General features: G+C 52.4%; 1 protein-coding gene across 1 annotated transcript in view; it reads left to right on the forward strand.

Moving 5' to 3' along the window:
• STEAP3 (STEAP3 metalloreductase) overlaps positions 1-19,077 on the forward strand; it is a 32,083-nt gene extending 13,006 nt beyond the window's left edge. Inside the window, exons 2-5 of the mRNA XM_040979118.1 lie at positions 3,360-3,859; positions 4,639-5,166; positions 13,828-13,992; positions 18,709-19,077. Coding sequence (XP_040835052.1) covers positions 3,368-3,859; positions 4,639-5,166; positions 13,828-13,992; positions 18,709-18,990 — 1,467 coding nt within the window. The 5' untranslated portion in view covers positions 3,360-3,367 and the 3' untranslated portion in view covers positions 18,991-19,077. The remainder of the gene's footprint in view (positions 1-3,359; positions 3,860-4,638; positions 5,167-13,827; positions 13,993-18,708) is intronic.
• The last annotated feature ends 2,602 nt before the right edge of the window (positions 19,078-21,679 follow it).

The following is a 21,679-nucleotide window of genomic DNA, read 5'->3' on the forward strand; positions in this document are numbered from 1 at the left end:
CCCTGTCTTGTTCCTACCTCTACCTCAGTCCATCAGCAAGGCCTTGAGCAGAAGATATTCCCATGGGCCCTGCCCAGGCAGCACTTGGAGGTCACCATGTGCACCCACAGGCACCTGCACCTGCCAGACCTGTGAGATCCAACTCCAGGCTCACACACATGCTGGTCCTGGCAGTGCCCCTTAGGGAGATCTGATGGCTGTCTTCAGATGAGTGAACCCTGGCACAGAGGAGCCAAGCAACCTGCCCAAAGCCACCCAGCCCCTTAACCAGCTGCTTCCCTATCCATTCTGGGTCATTGGGTTCAGCGCCTCACCAAAGAGAAACACCCCAGGGAGCTTCAGTCCCAGGGGCAAGGACAAGATCAGCCCCGAGTCTCTAGTTCCTGCCCATGGCTTCTATCTGCCTAAGGAGGCAACTTCAGTGGTCACCCCCAAACACCTGGTGATGCCTAGTCTGGGGTTCAGCATACACTGATGGGCAGGCATGGGTAACATGTCTCTTTAGAGCCCTGACAGTTTCAGGGTCCTAGGATTGGTGCATGGCAGAATGAGAATGAGAGCCGAATGAAGCTGTCCAGCAGCAGTGCCTGGTTCTCCTGGCTAAGCAGCCTCAAACAGGATATTCAGCACCACCCTGCCTGTTTGTCTGCTAGGGGCACATGGTTCCCAACCTATACTCAGCTGGGCAGGGCGTGCAGACAATGCAGGCCAGAAAGATACTGTCATCTTTAATGGTGGTTCTTCTCCACTCCCCACCCCACCCTGCCCACCATCACTGGAAGATGCCCACAGAACCAGACAGAAAACATCTTGTCCCATTTTGCAGGCAGGTCAGGCAGGGGCTGAACAGAGGGAGTTCCTGGCTGGTGCCCACCATGTCTGTGCCAGAAGTGATCGTGCCTTAAGTTTGCCTGTCCCTGCTATCCTATAGGAGAAAGTGGGCTGAGTGTCAGAACCACCTGATTTATTTTTTTCAAAGGATGTGTTTGAAAAGCAGAGAGAGAGAAAGTGAGATCTTCCATCTGCTGATTTATTCCCCCAAGGACCTCATCACCCAAGGCCTGGGCAAGCCTAAGCCAGGAACCAGAAACTCCACCCAGGTCAGGGACCCAAGCACTTGGACTGTCTTGCACTGCTTTCCTAGGTGTATTAACAGGGAGCTGAATCAGAAGCCGAGCAGCTAGGAGTCGGTGCTCTGACCCGCACTTCAGGCATCTACTTAACCCACTGCACCACAGTACTGGTCTGTGTCAGAGGCTAAGAAACTCCCACACTGGGCACTGCAGGACAGGAACTGTGTTCTTGGAGTTAATCTTGGGTGTGGTGGCACCATTATACTGACCCGTCTCAGCCCATGCCAACCCAGTCCCGCTTCTCTCCCAGGCATCTGTACATCTCACTGTCCTTAGCTGGGCGACAATACTGAGTGATGTTTAGATTGCAGAGCAAATACCAGCCCCCAGGGCCATTCCTCCCCTCACTGACCATCTGGGCCCCTCTAGCAAGATCCCCCCCTTCTCTGAGTCTTGGTCTCAGAGATAGGGGAGACTTGTACCTGGTACCTGCCATTCTTGTGAGAGCAACATGACTTTTCCTAGAACAAGGAACAAAAGATCAGAGAGCAGGGTTGGCAGGCCATAGGTGATCCAGAGATAGGAGCTGCTTCCAAGTCACAGTTTCTAAAAACTATCAATGGTCTAAGATATAGTATGGGACACTTGCCTGGGTTTGAGTCTCACTCAGCTTCCAATCCCAGCTTCCTACTAACATGCACCCTGGGACGCAAGCAAGCAGTGGGTCAAGTAGCCAGGTCCCTGCTTTCCATGCGGTTGATCTGGCTTGACTTCCTAACTCCCAGCTTCCACCTGGCCCGATATCTCTTCTGCCTCCCTCTTCTCAAATAAATCAAGACAAAGCCAGAAAGCTTAACAGGGTTGTGATCTCTGTAAACGGGGTGGAGGCTGGAGCCCAGAGAGGCGTAGGAACTTGCCCAGGGACACACAGGGGATTCCTGGCAGAGCCCAGCCACAGCCTCCTGGACCTTCCATGAGAGCCTGTCCTTCAGACTGCTGTGGTTCATTCCTTGTTCAGAAGGTACCAGGGGAGTTGCTCTGGGAAAATGAGAAGAGGGCAAATGCTACACCTGCTGTCTTATCCACTCCAAGCAGGGCTCCTGCACCCCCTCCGTCTACCAGGCTCCAGCAGCCCGTGAGGCTGTGGATTTCTGCTCAGTGTGATGCTCTTACAGGCATAAGAGCAAGTGACCTGCGGCTACCAAGAAAACTGATAAGATAGAAGCACTGTCAAAACATATAGGGGAGGAGCACCACTGTGGCAGGTTAAACCACTGCTGGTGATGCCAGGATCACGTATCAGAGTACTGGCCCAAATCCCTGCTGCTCCACTCCCAACGCAGCTCTCTGCTGCTCCACTCCCACCGCAGCTCTCTGCTAATAATGTGCCTCAGAAAGCAGCGGAGGATGGCTCACTGAGGTGGGGGCCCATGTTGGAGTTCCCAGCCCCTGTTGTTGCAGGCGTTTGGGTAGTGACCCAACTGATACATTTTTTTTCTTATCTGTGCTTCTGTCTCTGTCATCCTGCCTTTCACACATACATCTCTTAAAAAAAAAATAGGAATTGCATAATGCTTCCTTTTTTATACACTCATGCTTCTTCCATAGCACATGAAATAACAAGACCCAGGGAAGGTCTAATGCCTAGCTTAGCCTTACAATAGTGTTGAGTTTGAAAAGTACTTGGAGAATCCTCAGAAGTGAGTGTGTGCTGTGATGCAGATCAGGTGACTCGCTATTGCTGACGCACTCGCAGGCTCTGTTCATGCTCCCGTGATCATCTGTTGGCTTGCACACTTGCCTGAGGCAGCACGTGTCTGGTAGATGTTGGTAACAACGTAAATGTCATCTTTTCCATCCAAGTTCACTGGGGACTCCTCCGTGTTCACTCATATTGCAGGTTCGACAGGAAAGATCCCCAGTCTGTCTTCAGGCCTCATTCAAGGCCAGATCTCCCCAGTCCTACCCTTGTTGAAGAGTAGGGTTACAATATTCATTCATTCCTTCTGCAAATGTGAACACTATTCTACCCAACAAACAGTGAGATCCAGAGTCAGATACATCCCTGCCGTCAGGCTGCTTGCCATCAGCCTAAGGCACAGCCTGAGAGGCCAGTCCCAGAATGCAAGGCAGAGCCAAACACAGGACCTGTGTTTATTTTTTTCAATCCTCAAGATAATACACAACGAATTCATGTTGTTAGGTGACCAATGGGCAAAGGAGGGAGGTAGGAGTGGGCCTGGTCCAGGAACCCCTCGCTGAGCAGGTGTCGGTCTTGTTTTACAGCTACTGGGATGTCGGGAGAGATGGACAAGCCTCTGATCAGCCATTGCCTCGTGGACAGCGATGGCAACCTGGCTGAGGCCCCCAGTGGGGCCCCCAAAGTGGGCATCCTGGGCAGCGGGGATTTTGCCCGCTCCCTGGCCACTCGTCTGGTGTGCTCTGGCTTCAGCGTAGTGGTGGGAAGCCGTAACCCCAAGCGCGTGGCTGGGCTGTTCCCCGCTGCAGCCCAGGTGACTTTCCAGGAGGAGGCGGTGAGCTCCCCAGAGATCATCTTTGTGGCTGTGTTCCGGGAACACTACTCCTCGCTGTGCGGGCTCAGTGACCAGCTGACCGGCAAGATCCTGGTGGACGTGAGCAACCCCACGGAGCAGGAACACCTCCAATATCGCCAATCCAATGCCGAGTACCTGGCCTCCCTCTTCCCCAACTGCACTGTGGTCAAGGCCTTCAATGTTATCTCTGCCTGGACCTTACAGTCCGGCCCCAGGGATGGAAACAGGCAGGTAGGTTGTGGGTGGATGAGTGGGAAATGGGGTGGGCGAGAACAGATGTCTTAGGAATAAATGTAAATGGCACATTTGCACTGAGGACCTCACTCACTTTTTACAGCAGTGTCTCCACTAACCTTGCCCCTACTGAGCAAGTCCATTTGACAGAGCAGGTAGCTGAGGGTCAGATATTGCAGTGGTCCTCCTCCATCTGGTCTTCCACATATGTAGTAGGGGTCCAAGAACTCGGTCCATCTTCTGCCCTTCTAGGCACATTAGCTGGAAACTGGACTTGAAGCAGAGCATCCAGGGCTCAAACCAGTACACTGATAAGGGATGCAGATATCCCAAAGTGGGTGGCTTAGCCTGCTCTGCCACACGTCATCCCCGCAGCTGGGGTTCTGAAGAGGGACTGTCAGTGTGTCCCGGGATGGGCCACTTAACCAGCCCCCAGAAAGTGGCTTTCATGCCCAAAGACCAGCTACATTTTCCTGGAGGAAGCATGCCAGACTTGGTGTTATGTGCTCAAGAAAGTACACCGATGCTTCTAGCCCCAGTAGCTGCCTTGTTGGATATTTTACCAATGTTAGTGAATTGAGCAAGAGACTCAGTGCCAGCAATTTCTGTCCTTGAGTGGTGGACCTTCTGAGCATCCCAGGCCAGAGGCTGGGAGACCACAGAGGAATAGCTGAAAACTTCCCCACACCCCCATCCCAAGGTACCGATTGCTGCCAGCTCTGCAGTTAACTGAGCCCCACATTTGTCTGACGATCCCCCTTCTTATCTCCTTCCAGGTGCCCATCTGCAGTGACCGGCCGGAAGCCAAGCGTGCCATCTCAGAGATGGTACACACCATGGGTTTCACGCCCATGGACATGGGCTCCCTGGCATCATCCCGGGAGGTAGAGGCCATGCCCCTGCGCCTCCTCCCAGGCTGGAAAGTGCCCACCCTCCTGGCCCTGGTGCTGTTTGTCTGCTTCTATGCTTACAACTTCCTCCGGGATGTGCTGCAGCCCTACGTGCAGGAGGGCAAGAACAGGTTCTACAAGATGCCCGTGTCTGTGGTCAACACCACACTACCATGCGTGGCCTACGTGCTACTGTCGCTGGTGTACCTGCCCGGTGTGCTGGCAGCTGCCCTGCAGCTGCATCGTGGCACCAAGTACCACCGCTTCCCCGACTGGCTGCACCAGTGGCTGCAGCACCGCAAGCAGATCGGGCTGCTCAGCTTCTTCTGCGCTGCCCTGCACGCTCTCTACAGTTTCTGCCTCCCCCTGCGACGCTCACACCGCTACGAGCTGGTCAACCTGGCCGTCAAGCAGGTACGTGTTCCAGGCCCTGCTCCTTCTGCACCCACCCTGTGCCACTGTCACCACCATCCAGGTACCAAGTGTGTCGTGAATCACAGGTGCAGCTCTATGAGATGCTGTTGAGTGTATCCTGCTCTAAATAGGCAGTGTCCGTCACCTCTAGCAGAGGAGGCAGAAGGACTGGCACATACTGGGAGCTCCTATCTGTTGGTTTCTTTTCAAGATGCCATAATGGGTAGGACTGAGTCTGGGCCAGAGCCAGGACCAGGAGCCCAGAGTTGGGGATGGAGTTTAGGTCTCCCACATGTGGCAGAAACCCAATTTTTTGGGTCTCCCAGGGTGTGCATGAGCAGGAAGCTGGGGTCAGGGATGGAAATGGGAATCTAATCCAGGCACCGGGTGTGTGAAAAAAGTACCTTTTTTTAGATTCAAATAAAAATAAAATTTTTTGAAAGGCAGGAGAGACAGGGAGAGAGTTCTTCCATCCACTGGTTCACTCCTCAAATATCTGCAACTGCTGGAGCTGGGCTGGCCCAAAGCCAGGAACAGGGAGCTTCCTCCAGGTCTCCCACAGACTTGAACCATCCTCTGCTGCTTTCCCAAGTCATTAGCAAAGAGATGAATCAGAAGTGGAGCAGATATGAACTGGTGCTCATATGCAGCCAGAGGCTTAACTTACTATGCCACGGTGTCAACCCCAAGGGAAATAAGTGTCTTAACTGGTGGCTTGGCCACCAGGCCAAATACCCATCTGCCCAACTCCAAGATTTTGACTGTCAGTAAGCAAAACAAAACAGATGGAATTCTTTACACTGTGTGGACACAGCCTAGTTGGTGTGGGCTTATGCCAAACAGAGCAGAAAGACATGTCCAAGATCACGAGTGCTCATGAGTGCAGTACAGCAGGGAAGGGCAGGGAGTGTCGGTGGAAGGATGTTTGGGGGAGGCCTTGCTGAGTGAGTGGGCAGAGACCAGGGGAGCCAGGTGGTCAGCGGAGGCGCAGGAGAAGGTGTTGCAGGCCAAGGGGTAGCAATTGTAGAAGCCCGAGGTAGACATGATCCTGGCATACTGCACAGCAGCCAGGCGGCCTGTGTGCAGCCAGCAGTTCTGTGGGGTAGAGGCCGAGCCTGGGGGCTTTGAAGGCCAAGGAAGGGAAGCCAGGAGCCAACAAAGGGGCTTCAATGAAGGAATAAGGAAACTTTTGATGTTTGTCCTGCCCGGCAGAGAGGGTCTAAGGCCAACCCTGGGAGGCCAGACACAAGGAGGCTGTGCATGAACTTGAACATGTGGGGAAGGGGAGACTGGGAGTTGGATGGGCAAGGCAGGGGCAGGTGGTCCAAAATAACTCCGGGTTGGTGGTCTGAGCATCGGGGAAGGTGGGCAGGCTGCAAGAATGAGTAATTTGAGCTTGGGTTTATTGTTATTATTATTATTATCATTTTAATTATTATTATCCAGTGCACTGCTTTGCACCATTCATTTTTTGAAATGTCATGTGGTGCTCTTGAGCTAGCATTGGAGAGCTGTGTGGTTAGGGGCCTCGCCAGGTAGGGAGACAGGCAATGTCACCCAGCTCTCGCACTCAAGGAAGGACACCCCACAGCTCCCTGCCGAACCACAGGGTCTACAGCAACAAATGCACGTCCACATCCATGGTCAGTGCACGGGTCCTGACCAGTCTAGGATCCGACTCATTCCCACCCCTCATCTCTGCCAGGGCATCCCTGAAGCATCTGTTCCTGCCCACATGTGCCAAGTTGCCATTCCCTGGGAGGGCATGGCTCTAGTGGCCCAGCCCTCAGCCCCTTCCTGCCCTTATGGGTACCAGCTCCTCTGCTGGCGGTGTTTCCACTGCCCCATCCCTTGGCACCCACAGATACCTGGCATCCTTGGCATCTATGGGCTGAGATTCTCTGAGGAGGAAGGAGGACCTGCATGCTCCAGGCACAGAAATGCTGGAAATGAATGGAAATGAATGGAAGGAGAAAAAAGTAATAGTCAGGAACCCTTAAGAAGAACTTGCTGTGTTCCAGGTGCCCTTCCAGGAACTGTGTGTCCCCACCCTGAGCTCCTTTCACCCTAAAGCAGTTACTGTACCACCCTGCAGCTCAGAGGGATTAAGTAACCTGACCAGTCACGCAACACTGGGATTCTAATCCATACTCCTAACCTTATGGCTTTTTTTTTTTTTTAAGATTTATTGCTTTTGGGCCTGGTGCAACAGCTCAGTGGATAAATCCTTGTCTTACATATGCCAGGATCCCATGTAGGCACTGGCTCATGTCCCAGCTGCTCTACTTCCCATCCAGCTCTCTGCTTGTGGCCTGGGAAAGCAGTAGAGGATGATCCAAAGCCTTGGAACCCTGCACCTGCATGGGGGACCTGGAAGAAGTTCCTGGCTCCTGGCTTCGGATCGGCTCAGCTTTAGCCCTTGTGGCCACTTGGGGAGTGAACCAGTAGATGGAAGATGTTTTTCTCTGTCCTTCCTTCTCTCTGTAAATCTGCCTTCCTAATTAAATTAATCTTTAAAAAATATTTATTTTATTATTACTATTTGAAAGGCAGAGTTAGAGAATGGGGGAAAAAATGTTCCATCTGCTGGTTTACTCCCCAAATGCCTGCGATAGCCAGAGCCAGGCTGGTGCAAAGCCAAGAGCCAGAAGCTTCTTCCAGGTCTGCCATGTGGATGCAGGAGTCTAGTCACTTAGGCCATCCTACACTGCTTCCACAGGCTCATTACCAAGGAGTTACATCAGAAATGGAACAGCTGGAACTTGAACCAGTGCCCATATGGGATTCTGACACCAATGCCAGAGGCTTTACCTGTTCTGCCATGTTGGTGGCCTTTACCTATATGGCTTTCTGCAGAGGAAACAAACCCAAAACTAATAATCGAGGGACTGCTCTCCTCTCGGGTCACTCATTTGCTGAGCACCTGCTGTGTGTCATGGCTGTAGAAAGGAATAAGAGAGATGCACCTGGCCCTGTCCCCTACCCCAGCTATGGTCTGAAAGTTCCAAGGCCAAAGCCCTAGACTCTGGTCCTCCAGCTCATCAAGATCTTAACCTTGGTGCCATCACCAAGGCCTTGGTGGTGCAGAAGAAGCTCTGTCACACACAGCTGATATTTTATTTGTTCAGAGGATATTTTCTTGCATCTCCAAAGAGCAGATGGCTCAGCAAGAAACTCCGTGGGGCTCCTCAAAGATGGAGTACAGGAATTGCTGCCCAGGAGGTGGCGGATCCAAGGGGAGGGGCTCATCTCTGAGCTGGCAGTGGTGGGGTAGGTAGCCTTTGATGCTGTCCGCCCCCGCTGCTTCCCATCCCTGCAACCCAAAAAGTGACTTTGTCTAAATTCTCTGCCTGGCCAAGAGCTCGCCTGGACATCGTGTGAACCCAGAGCCCAAAAGGGTGGGTGCGAGGTCATTTCCTCTGTGGGACCCTGGCAGGCCCTGGTGGAGGTTGCCAGGCAACCACTCCCCTCTTTGAGGCAGGCTGCCTCCCTGGAGACACACAGAAGGCCTGCTATACAGAAGGGCTTGAACTTATCCTGAGAGTTCTCAACAGCAACCCTCACTGTTTCCTTCACCTGCCCACATCCCAAGCTCCTGGGAGAGGATGTGGGGAGCCTGGGGAGATGAGACAAGGCAAGGGTTCAACTGTAGCAGTCTGGAAGCTACATGAACCTGGAGACGGTCCAGCACAGGCTCTCGGTTCTGCCTGGTGTGTGGCTTTCCATGACTCTCTCGGCCCTCTGGGTAAAGGGAACAGCTTGGGGCCGATTCAGGAAGTTGCTCCAGGATTTGCTGAGGGCCCTCAAGTCTGAAGAGGTGGCGGGAACCTGTATCAAGAGGCACAGAAAAGCTTTGAGAGTGAGTTTGTCAACAGGAAGATGGCCCACAATAGCAAGCAGGTGGACAGGGCTTTCTGAGCACTTACACGGGCCCAAGGGACTGCATTCCAACATCTAAAGCAAAGATCAAGATCAAAGCAGGCGTTTAGGCTGCCTGCTGATTTCCTGTTCCCCTCACCCAGATCTCATCAGTACATGGCTGTCAGCTGGGAAATTGACTGTGCCCTGTCATGGCCCTGAAGCCTCTGTGACCCCTGCTGTCTTTGGAGTCATGGAACACCCTTGGCAAGGGGGCCATGCCCCATCCCCTGCCTCATCTCCACTTGTCCTCTGATGTTTCACATGCTTCTGACATGTCATTCCCCTTTGTGTGAGGCACCCACCCTGGGACCCCTTATAGCCTGGCTGGCTCCCAGACTACCTATAGGCCAACATTGTGGCACATCAGGTTAAGCCACCACTTAAGATGCCAATATCCAACACCATATTAGAGTGCCAGTCCTATTCCTGGCTATTCTGCTTACAATCCAGCTCCCTACTAATGCTTCTGAAAGTAGCAGAAGATGGTCCAAGTGGATGCCAGGGTGGAGTTCCAGATTCCTGCTTCGTTTGAGTTGGCCCAGCCCTGACTGTTGCAACCATTTGGGAGGATGAACCAGCAGATAACCTAATTCTCTCTTTCTCTCTCTCTCTCTTTCTGTCTTTCCTTCTTGTCTCTGCTTTAAAATAAACTTGTTTTTATTTTTTAAGATTCAACATAATTCATAGATAGAATTCTAAGATTATGATGATATTCCCTTCTTTTCCTCCTCTTCTGCTTCTTCTTCTTCTCTCTCTCTCTCTTTTCGAGATAGCATATTTTAAATTTACATTAGTCTACAGCTTAATGCTCCACCAAAGGCTTAACAAATGAAAAGCAAAAAAGACCAGGGCCTGGAGTGGTTGCATAACAAGTTGAGTTATGGGTGCTGATTCAAGTGTCAGCTGCTCCATTTCCAATCCATCTCTCCACCTATGTGCCTGGGAAAACAGCACAAAATGGCTCAAATCCGTGGGTCCCTACACCCATATGGGAGAACCAGAAGAAGCTCCTGGCTCCTGGTTTGATTCTGGCAGAGACCCTATAAAGATGGCATGCCCCCTGCCCCACCCCTGAATTGTATTAACCTCCTGCAGCCTGTGTCCCTACTTCCCCTGGAATCTGTTCTGCTGTGTGCAAGTACTTTTCCCCACACCCTGCTTGTCACCCATTTGCGTGGCTGTCCTTCTGCTAGACTTGCTGTCTCGTGATTTAGTCAGCCTCATCCTGAGATCTGTGGTTTCTAACAGGTGTGTGTGTGTGTGTGTGTGTGTGTGTGTTTTGAGTGACTGATGGTGAAATAGATCACCCCCAAACACCACCAGGCGTGGTTTAAAATCAATACCTGTGAAACTTGGGGCAAGATTGAGTCAAACTGCCTGGCGATCATGGAGGCCAACAGTACCAGCTACTTTGTGCATGCTGTGGACACAGCAGTGCTGTTAACCACAGAAGGGCCAGTCCAGAGCCTTGTAACTTCTCTCTTGTCAGCTTCCAAGCCTGAGGCACTGCCACGCAAGCTACCCCTGCAGCCTCCTCTGACATTGGCAAGTGGAGGGGCACTTCCCACTACCACCCACTCTGCAATCAGCCTCACCGACCCCCATGCCCCTCAGCTCCTGTGGCACCTGGCCTGCCTCCTAGAGGGTGAGAAAACCCCACTGTGGAGTGCCAATTCTGAGTGCTGACCAAGCCCACCCTCCTTGGCCAAGCTGATCTGTTCCACACGTGGGAAAATCAGGAGGAAAGGGACAAGGTGGCTGATCTGCCTTCTGGAGGCACTTGGCATGTCCCAATCAGGATTTCCAGCTCTGACTCCTAACCCTAGCTCCTTGCTAATGCATATCCTGGGAAACAGCTGTGACGACTCAAACCATTGGGTTCCTGCTGCCCACATGGATGGCCTGGATTTCCTCCCTGGCTCCTGGCTTTGATTCATTGGGGACATTTGAGGAGTGAACCAGCAAGTAGAAGTTGACTCTGTTTCTCTCTCTCCCTTTGCCTCACAAACAAATAAATAATTTTTTTAAAGTCTACAATGTAGGTAGCCAGGTATGCCCCCACTCCCTGGGGCACTCTGGATGCAGCACCACAGCTCAGTAAGTTGGGAACAAATCTTGACAGATAGGGTCTAGGTACTTAAGCAGGCTCCTCACTGTAGATGGTTCACCTGCCCACCCTTCTCCTCCTTCCCAAGCATCTCTGCAGAATGGAAATGCTAGAGGGGAAAAAACAAAAAACAAAAACCTTTGCCAGGCACTGTGCTGCGCGCTGTCATCCACAGCCTGATGTGTGACATGAACTGCCTGATCGTCCCGAGATGCAGACAGCAGTGACTAATGAGATGCCGCTGGAGAACAGACACCTCGAGAGAGCCAAGGGAGGAGGGGGTGAGAGCTGGGCACCACAGCTGCCATGGGGCCCTCACTGTCCTCTGTAGTGCCGCTTTGGCCGCACCTCCCAGCCAAGGCCAGCTTCCTTCCACCCCTGGGGACACAGGTCAAAGCAGAGGCACAACCTTGTCCACATCTTCCAGTTAGAGAAACTGGGCCAGATGTGGATGCTAGTCAGGACAAAAAGAGGGGGTCATAGGGCTTGCAATGTTCTTTTAAAAAAAAAACAGATTTATTTATTTATTTATTTATTTATTTATTTATTTATTTATTTGAAAGATAGGGTTACAAAGAGAGAGAGAGAGAGAGATCTTCCACCTACTGGTTCACTCCCCAAATACCCACAGCAGCACCCAGGTGGGACCAGAGCTAGGATCCGGGAGCTTCATCTGGGTCTTCCTTATAGGTGCACAAGGCCAAGCTCTTGAGCATCTTCTGCTGCTTTTCCCAGGAAACTGGGTTAGAAGTGGAGCAGCTGGGGTTCAAACCTGCACCTAAATGAGAGCTGGCACTGCACATTCCCAGCCCCAAAGCTGTACATCTTTTTAAAAAGGAGAACTGGGACCCCCAGACTCCAGGTCTTCCATGACTCACAGACACCAACATTAGCCAGCCTGCCCTAAAATAGAGTCGAGACAATTGTTTCCTCCAAATTACAGGAAAAAGGTGCCGGATGAGTGGCATTTTCCATTTCTTTCAACTTTCTGTCTCCTAAGCCCTTCAGCAGTTAGTTGCTCAGCCGCTGGATTCATCATTTAATATTTTACCTGGTAACTGGGCTTATGTTCTTTTTCGGCTGCTGCAATAACTTTTCAAAAATCTCGTGTGAGTCACGGGGTCTTGGAGGCAATGACTGTCTTGTTCTGCAGAAGAGAGGACTCAAAAGACCTGCACTTCCTGGTCTTTCAGCTGCACCTGCAAGAACACTGCTACCTGGGCCAACTGTAGGATGACATTCCTAATGCCAAGACCTTGATCCCAGTTCTTGCTGCATGTGTGTGCTGAAGTGGCTCAGCTCTGGGCACTTGAGAGGGAGGAAGGGTTGAAATCTTGGGGCTCACAGAAGTTCCAAGGTATCCTGGGAGTCATGGAGGGAGTGGGACTCAGAACTCAATGAGGGCTACACTGTCATCTGTATCCCCTGGGACTGGCACACAGCAGGTGTTTCCTAAATGCATGGAAAAGGAGGTCAAGGTCAACAGGAGGTGACCAGGGAGACTGGCCCAGTGGGAGACAAGTTGGGAGAGGAGGCCATCAGCAGGGCAGGAGCTGGACAGAAGAGGCTCTGCCCTACCATGGATGCAGTGAGCACTCCACCAGGTAATGGAATCATACTGGCTAGGACTGTGTTTCCTGCAGCCAAGTCAACTTTCTACTCTTGGCTGATGAGACTGCCAGGGTTGTCTGGTCCCCAGGCAAATGTGAGAAAACCTAGAGAATCCATTGTCTTTGGAGGCACACCACAGGGCTTTTCATCCTAGCACTGGCAACTACGCATGACTGTGGGTGTAAAATGGGAGAATGGGGGGTTTCTACCTCAACTTCATGGGGCAGTTGTGAGGATTATCTTTTATTTGAAAGGCAGAGTTACCAAGAGAGAAGGAGAGTTAGAGAGATGGTCCTTCCACTGGTCCGCTTCCTACATGGCCACATCAGTCAGGGCTGAGCCAATCTGAAGCCAGGAGCCAAGAGCTTCTTCTGTGTCTCCCAAACACTTAGGCCAACTTCCACTGTCTTCCTAGGACATTATCAGAGAGCTAGATCAGAAATGGAGTAGCCAAGACTTGAGAGATACCCATATGGGATGCCAGTGCCACTGGCAGTAGCTTTACCCTGCAATGTCACAGTACCAATCTCAATTATGAGGATTAAGTGAGTTAATGCGTGATGGGGCAGATGTTTGGCACAAAGGTGAACATGCCATATCCCACATTCTGGCACCTTGGTCCAGGTTCTGGTCCACTCCTGATTCCACTTTCCTCGCAAGTGTGTACCGTGGGAAGCAGCAGGTGATGGCTCTAGGAGTTGTGACCCTGCCACTCATCTCCAAGACCTGGATGAAGTTCCCAGTTATTCTTGGCTTTGGCCCAGTTCAGCTCTGACTGTTGACAGTATTTGGAAAGTGAGCTGACAGTTGGGAGCTCTTTCCTTTTGTGTCTGCCTTTCAGATAAAAGAGATGAATACACCATAGATCAATAAATCAGTTAATATCTGAGAAATGCATAGAAGACAGCCAAACCCAGGTGAGGTGCTCGGCGGGAGCAAGGTGCAGTGGCTTGCTCTGCGAGGTGATGCATGCCCACCATGCTTTGTCCAGTGGCTCATGGCTTTCCTTCTGTCTATGCCAGGTCTTGGCCAACAAGAGCCACTTGTGGATAGAGGAGGAAGTCTGGCGGATGGAAATCTACCTCTCTCTGGGCGTGCTGGCCATCGGCACGCTGTCCCTGCTGGCTGTCACCTCGCTGCCATCCATTGCCAACTCACTCAACTGGAGAGAGTTCAGCTTCGTGCAGGTAAACTCCACCTCCTTCCCCAGTGCTGTGCTGTGGCTTTTCCTACCTGAGCCCTCGGGTTCGCGGGGCAGCGGGGAGGGCAAGCTCAGCCCCCTGACTCTGGGGTAGCACAGCCCAGGACATGAGGAAAAGCTAGAACAGAGCACGAGACACTGAGCAAAGCACATTCAGTTTCCATGGTTCTTGAGTTTCCTAAGCGAAATTGTAGTACTAGCCATCTGGGGTTGGAGAGAGCTTCTGTTGGTGTGAGCAGAACTGGTGAGCTGGGGTGAATGTGCCCCACCTACCACCTGTACTGCGTGTCTCTATCTAGCTCTGCCCTGCTCTCGAACGTGGGTATGTGGAAGGTGTTAGGACCCTGCCTCCTGCAAAGGACAGCCTTCCTAGAAAACCCAGAGCAGGGGAGGTGCACTGTCCAATGAATCCGAGAAAATATCTGAGTGAGTCTAATACACTTCGGTAGATCCATGAGTTGTGGGTGAGGTGGGGTCTAAAGCCCCAGTCCAGGTCCCTGCAGCCCAAGGACAGGTATAAATAGGGTACACAAAATGAACAGGTTTATTTAAAAGGTCACGTGTGGGCATTGCTCAGGAATAGAAGGGGCCGGGGAGGAAAGAACGGAGGTGGTTCGCAAGGAGAGAGAAGGAGAGAGAGAACTCCCTCTCGGTTGCTGGAATTAGAAGCAGTGAAAAATGGCTTCATGGCACCTGTCCTAAGTCCCCCAGGTGAAGGGAGACGCATCCTGGGAAAGGGGTCATTTGACTGACAGATAGGCAGCTAGGATTCCATAGGACCTGGGAAGTAGGGCTTGCAGCTCAGAGCCCTAATCTCCCTCCCTGCCTTATCCCATATCAAAACATCCCTCCCTGTCTTATCTCATGTCAAAACATCCCCAAAACATCTCCAGCCAGCAGCCTCCCTCCTTCCCAGCCTGTTAGTGGCTAAAGAAGCTGAACACATTTGTTTGTTCAGCAAGCACTGACTGAGGAAAGGAGACAGGCAGAGTCACGTTCTGCTGATAGCGACAACAGTGACGGGACCAGTGTCTTACGTTTCTTTGCGCATCTCCCACTGTTGCGCACACAGGGAATGTGGTCAGTGTTGGCGGATTAACTCATCCCCTCCTGTGGAGGGGAGCTGACTCACGCTGGATCCTGTCTCGCCTGGGATCAGGGCAGACAATGGCTTTCCTGTTCTCCCCACCCTCTGTGAACAAACATCTGTCAAGCCCCTTCTGTGTACAGCAGGAATGCTGAGAGGCAGTGAAGGTGCGATGCTGGGACACAACCCAGATAAATGCTTCCTAACAGAGAGATGGGGGGAGGCCTGACCATACTTCACAGAGTCATGGCTGCTTGCTTTGGCTGTGTGTCTGCGGATGAATCTCACTGTTAGCCGAAGGGGGGACATGCATGCATTTTATTTATCTGCGACTAAGCCCCCTGGGTCACGCACCCAAATCTAGGATTTTTCTGTTCCCAGCTGGAGTCTCCTAGGTATATCGTTTGTCCACAATTAAAGCAGGACTGGAGGCGGTTCCCCTAGCTAGCCAGTCGCTCCCTTAAGCAGCTAGAGATTACCTGCCAGGGCTCAGGCTGCCGAGGGAGGGAAAAAAGAAAAACCCAAAACTAGGGGATTTGATTGTGCGAGCAGAAGTGGCTGGGATGGCGGCAGTTGCACCCTACTTTGCATATTGAAGAGTCCAAATGAAAATAGGAAAGTCTTCAACCATGGCCAGTGTGTGAGGGGAAGTATATTGTCGGAAGGCAGGGTTTTACTGAGGGAAAACAAATGGTTCTGTACTCCACCTCCAAAACCCAGCTACTGCATCTCCTGGGAGCACTGAGCCGGAAGGGGCCCCATCGGCACCTGGGGAGCACGGATCCTCTCCCCACCCCACCCATGACCTTGCTCTGTAACCATGTCCACTCCCTGACCCTCAGTTTACCCCCCGGATGGAAGGTTCTACAGGAATTTGGGGATCCATAGCAAGAAATCATGTATAAAGCATTTTGTTATTAGTCCTAGAGTATTGGCCCCATTTCCATTGGCCCTGGCAAAGCCACCAATTGCCCATCCTGATTTCAGTGGGTGGTGACAAGACAGAGTCAAGAGGTCGATGTCCCGGGCAGTGTCTGTGAACTGCAGTGGACACATATTACTGGGTCAGGCATGTCCAAATGTCCTGCTCCATCAGAAACATCACCCCCTCCCCGGTGTGCCCAGGTCCACGCATGTATAGTCAGGAGGATTTGCAAAGAGCAGGATGCATGCAGACACCCCCCATGGCCACAGCCAGCTGATTGTTGAGAGAAGCTATGACTTTCTTCCATCAAGAGGCTGTGGCTCAGGGAACTTGGCTATGGGGATGTGGTGGCTGTGGTTCCCAGGGTGCATGGCTTCCCCTTGGGTCTACAATGATGGATTTCTTTAAACGCCATCCCAGCAGTGAACTGACTTGATGCTGGTCCCCTGCACCATTTTCCTCCTCAAGCTATTTTCAACATTTTCATTTTGCTGCGTTTCTTCAGGCATTTCTGTTTGGTTCAGGCTATGCTAAGTGCTCTTCATTCAGCCATCTGATGGCCAAATTCACCCACACAGAAAAGCACAGTTTTCAGCTCTGAGCACCTAAGTCCACTGGACTGAGAGGCCCTGCCTGTGCCCTTGCCCGCCCCAGCTGATACCTGCATTAATGACAGAGACCAGCCTGACCCACGATCGACCACAGACGCTTCTCACCACAGTAATTGAACACCGCCAGTGGCCGCCTCTGCCGACCCAGCCACTGTCCTGCTTCGCTAACAAGCTTGTGTGTGATAAAAATGGCTCTCGCCCCTGGGGTTATTAATTGCCCCATGACAACGCCTCTCCTTCTTTTGGCCTTCACTGGCTGTTCTGTGATGTTAAAGTTCTTGCCAAGGAGACAGAAAGTCTTGGAGAACAAACCTGCCAGGAGTTTCAAGGTGCATCCCCCCATCCCAGTGGGACTGGCTCCTCTGCCAACAGTGGCAGGGAATATCAATGCACCCCCCTTACCCTTTACCGCAGTGGGACTGGCCCACCCCCTGCTGACAGCCCTTGCTGTAAACCTTCTGTCATCTGCACTGGGCATGAGGTTATGTCCGGGGGAGGGGTGACCCTTGCTAGCTGGGTCCAGGAGCAGTGTCCTTACAGTGTCCCCTGGCAGGATCACAGGTGCCCAGGGCAGGGGGCCAAGGACGGTGCTCCACATGGGCACAGCACTCCAGGGAGACACTTGGTTCTTCCAGGGGTCGCCAGAGCTGCTTCCTGCTCTGTCTGGGATCATCCTGTTGTGCAGAGTGTGAGCACCCAGAGGCCCTCAGTGGATCTAAGGAGCAGGGAGACCCAGAAGCTCTCCAGCCTCCTAACCCAGACCTGGGGACCCCCCCCCCCCGCATACTTCTCAGCCTCAGCATCATTGGCTGACTTTTGACTACTATCAGACTTCTTACTGGGATGAAGTCTCTGGAGGTGGGGCATGGACATCCACAGGAGTGCAGCTGTCGGGTCCAAGTGTGCACCTGTAACCTGAAAGCTCTCAGGGGTAGATAGCGCCTTTCAGCTGAGCTAGCCGTGCCAGTGACTCCACAGTGAGTAAGGGTGGGAGATTCATCAGCTTGGGGACCTCAGGGTGAGTGACAGGTGCTGGGGCCTTGTCCCCCTCGAACATGCTGGGGACCTTCTCAGTCTGCCACGATGAGGTCAGAATTCAGAAAAAGTAGGAGTCACTTGGGTTGCAGGAAACCAGTAATTTAAAACAAAAACAAAACAAACAAAAAAAGAGATTTATTTACTTATTTGAAAGGCAGAATGACAGAGAATGAGAGATGTTTTATCTGCTGGTTCACTTGCCAAATGGCTGCAGCAGCCAGCACTGGGCCAGGCAGGCCAACAGCCTAGAACTCCATCTCTGTAAGTTACCTTAACATCAAGTCACTTTCAACCTGGCCTTGCCTGGCGCCAGATGTTAGCTGTGAAATGCTTTTGGTGAGGCTGCCAGGCACTTGTCACTGCAGTATATGTTAAAATACATGCAAAATGGTGGCCTGTGTTGTGGTGTAGCAGACTTAGCCTCAACCTGTGGCACTGGCATCCCACAGTTCATGGTGCCGGTTCAAGTTCAGGCTGCCCCACTGCTGATTCAGCTCCCTGCTGATGGCCTGGGAAAGCAGCAGATGATGGCCCACGTGCTTGTGGCCCTGCACCCATGTGGTAGACCTGGAAAAGCTTCTGGCTCCTGGCTGAGGATCAGCTCAGCTCCTACTGTTGTGGTCGTTTGGGAAATGAATCGGAATAGATGATCTCTCTCCATCTCTCTGTAATTCTACCTTTTAAATATATGTGTATTTATGGTGTGTGTGTATATATACACATATATAGTGTGTGTGTGTGCAAAATTGTCAGTTTTTTAAACATTTTGGAACACCTAAATTCACCCGGCAGTCACAAGAAGTGCAAATTACACCTTGGGGGGGAGGGTCATTGCTGTCAAATGTGCACGAATGCATCAGTTTCAATGGTGTAGAAGCATTGTTCCCATTTTCCAGCTGGGAATCCTGAGGCTCAGAGCTAGGGCAGGACTGGGATTTGAACCCCGAATCCTGAGTTCCACAGGTACCGCTCCAGCAAGTGAACAGAGGAGACATTGTCAGAGCTGCTCAGACCTCATTGCCAACCTCTTTTCCTCCACAGTCCACGCTGGGCTTCGTGGCTCTGGTGCTGAGCACCCTGCACACGCTCACCTATGGCTGGACGCGTGCCTTCGAGGAGAGCCGCTACAAGTTCTACCTGCCGCCCACCTTCACGCTCACGCTGCTGGTGCCCTGCGTCGTGATCCTGGCCAGAGGCCTGCTCCTCCTGCCCTGCCTCAGCCGCAGACTCGCCAGGATCCGCAGGGGTTGGGAGAGGGGCAGCGCTGTAAGGTTCATGGTGCCCACCAACCCGGCACTGGTGGAGAAGACCAGCCACGTGTGAGGGGCCACATGGGAGCCCTCGCCCAGAAAGGGGACCTGCTCTGCATGTGTGCGGGAGTGTGTGGGTGCAGTTCTTCTCCTCTGGATGGTGTGGGGGCCTGGGTCATTTACACACAGACAGGTGTGGTTGGACTCCCTGGGACAGCCGCAGGTGCATGCAGCGATGTGTGCACCAACACACAGCTACATGATGACCACAGTGTCTGTACAGCACTTGTTTCCCATCCGGAGCGGAATTTGCGTCTCTGCCTACCCAGCAAGTTGGCTCTCTGAGATTTCAACGTGCAGGTTTCACTGCCAGGGCTGGATGTTAGGCAAAGAACAGAACGCTCCTCTGTACATTGCACCTTGTGCAGGGGAAGCTGTGACTTGGTTGGGTTCCCATTCATGGATGCCCCTGCCCCAGCCCTCTTTCCTCTCTTGCCAAGACTTGTGCTGAGCTGGTACTCAGGGCAGGGGGTTGGAGGGGTGTCAGGAGGAGGGGCAGGGAAGACAACAGCCCTGCCTGGAGTCCAAGATGAACTTGATTTGCCGTGGGTGGGGGTAGGGGTCCACTTGCTCCCATCCTTCAGCCTTGGGCAGCAGTGGGAGGTTCAGGGCACCTGGAGGGCTAGACTCTGGGTCCTGTGTCCATGTTTGTCCTTTGTTCTGATGCTTCCTGCGCTGGGCATGTGTGTTTTCCGGTTTGTTTGGGTTTTTGTTGTTTTTTGGGGTTTTTTTGTGTGTGTGTCTCCCCTAAAAGTCAGAGCAAATCAATCCTCCTGCAAGAGTATGCGGTCCCCTCTGGCCTGGGTTACACTAATGAGCCCTGGCTTGAGGACAGGTGTGATGTGTCCCAGTGATAACTGCCTTGGCCACCTCATTGTGCCTTCTTACCTCTCCGGTCCTGGGTGACAGCATCATCCCAGGGAATGCCCAGGGCAGATCCCTTAAGAGTCAGCCAGATGCACAACTGGGAGAGCCTGCCATGAGGGCCACAGGACCGCCCCGTGGACAAAGAACAGAACCCCTTCCAATGGCCATGTGCAGAGCCCTGCCTTCCCATCACGCCAGAGGAGCCAGCCTGGCTGCAGACTCCCACCTCCAGGCTGCAGTCTGCCTCCTTTCCCTGTGACTTCGCTGTCTGTGGCTGGTTGGCTCATTGTCAGCCACACTCTTTGAAAATATTACTCTTCGTCTTGGCTCTTCCAAGAGAGAAAGAGAGGTCGTATAAACTTTATTGCAGGAGCATTGTGATAGAATCGTTCTGTTTTGTTCTGAGCTCTTGGTCACCTCTTCTGCTGCTTAATGTATCCATTAAACTTTAGTCAAAGTAAGTCTGTATAGGGAAAATCATAGTATATAAAAGATTCTGTACTTCACCCCCCATGCCAGATGTTTCCAGGTGTGGAGGCTAGTCTAGGATGTATCCACCCATGGATATGGGGGGTCTGCTGGCCTACATCTAATTAAGCAGAGGGAGGTTCTTTGCTAGGTGAGGCTGCAAAGTTAAAAATGCTTACTGCTGCACCAAAGCACAGCAGAGTGGCCCATGGCCAGTGTCCTCTGCTCATACAGCGCCCTTCCTCCAGCCACCAGGGGAGGCAAGGCAATCTTTGAACACAGAGCAGTGAGGTGGGTACCCATGGGTGTCCTGGGCTGGGAGCTCTGTCTGTGGGATAGAGAGAGCAGGGCTGGTGACAAGTGCTGGCAAGTGCAATGCCAGGCCTCTGTGTCATCAGCCTGTCCGTGCAGTGCACTGGAATCCTCCAGTGGAGAACAAAGAAGAAGAAGATAAAAAGCCCAGGGTGGGATTGCCCTGTGAGGCCCGGGACAAGTTTGTCCCATGAGGTCCAGGACAAGGAGGGTGAGGCAGTTTGGGGCGCTGGTTGCTTCCTGTCAGCAGCCTGTCTTGGTAACTGACCCTGATGGAGCGGTCCCTGGATTACAGCATTGTCCTTATAACAAAAACACCAAGGCACAGCAGAGCCCAGTGCATTGCCTTCCTCACAACCCCACCTGCCCACAATCCTGCTGGAGGGCTCATCAGAAAGGGAATAACACCACAGTGAATGGCAGGAGAGAGCAGAGTGGGGCAGAGGGCCTGTCACCTGCCACTGGACAATCGGCTCATGAGAGCCGGCGGCGGCCATGCACTTGACCCTGAGTTTGCATCTGCTACTGTTCTTTCCTACCTCGCCAGGCAGTCAAATCCCCAGTAGAACAAGTCACTTCCTGGGAAACTCCGTGTGCCCCTGGCTGCACAAGTGCCTCAGCCCACACGCTCCCCCATCTCATCTGTGCAGTTCAGTTGTTCTTAGAAGCTTGTCTAAGCTGCAAAAATAAACATCTAACCTCCCCTGAGTGTCATGCTTTTCTTTCCAACCCATGGAGCCCTCTGGTTAGAACCTGCTGGCCAGCGGGCTACTGAACTATGCAATGTTAGCCACTGAGGCAAGGCAGATGTGTGGATCCACAGCCGCGGGTGTGGCAATGAGGAAATACGGGGAGTGGGGAATCCAGTGACCCAGACCAGTTTGGGGAGTGCATGGCTCAGCTTGCTAGCAGTAGAACTCAACGCATGAAGCAAGCTACTTAGAAAAAGTGGTTGGTTTGGACTCAGCACCTCAGAGGTCCGAGTTGCAGAGGATACCCATAGGTTTGGCCACCAACGAAGATGGCAGTGGTAACAGAGCAGGTGCAGAGGAAGG

This window comes from Ochotona curzoniae, unplaced genomic scaffold, assembly GCF_017591425.1.
Source record: "Ochotona curzoniae isolate NIBS_2020 unplaced genomic scaffold, NIBS_Ocur_1.0 contig_3037, whole genome shotgun sequence".
NCBI lineage: Eukaryota > Metazoa > Chordata > Mammalia > Lagomorpha > Ochotonidae > Ochotona > Ochotona curzoniae.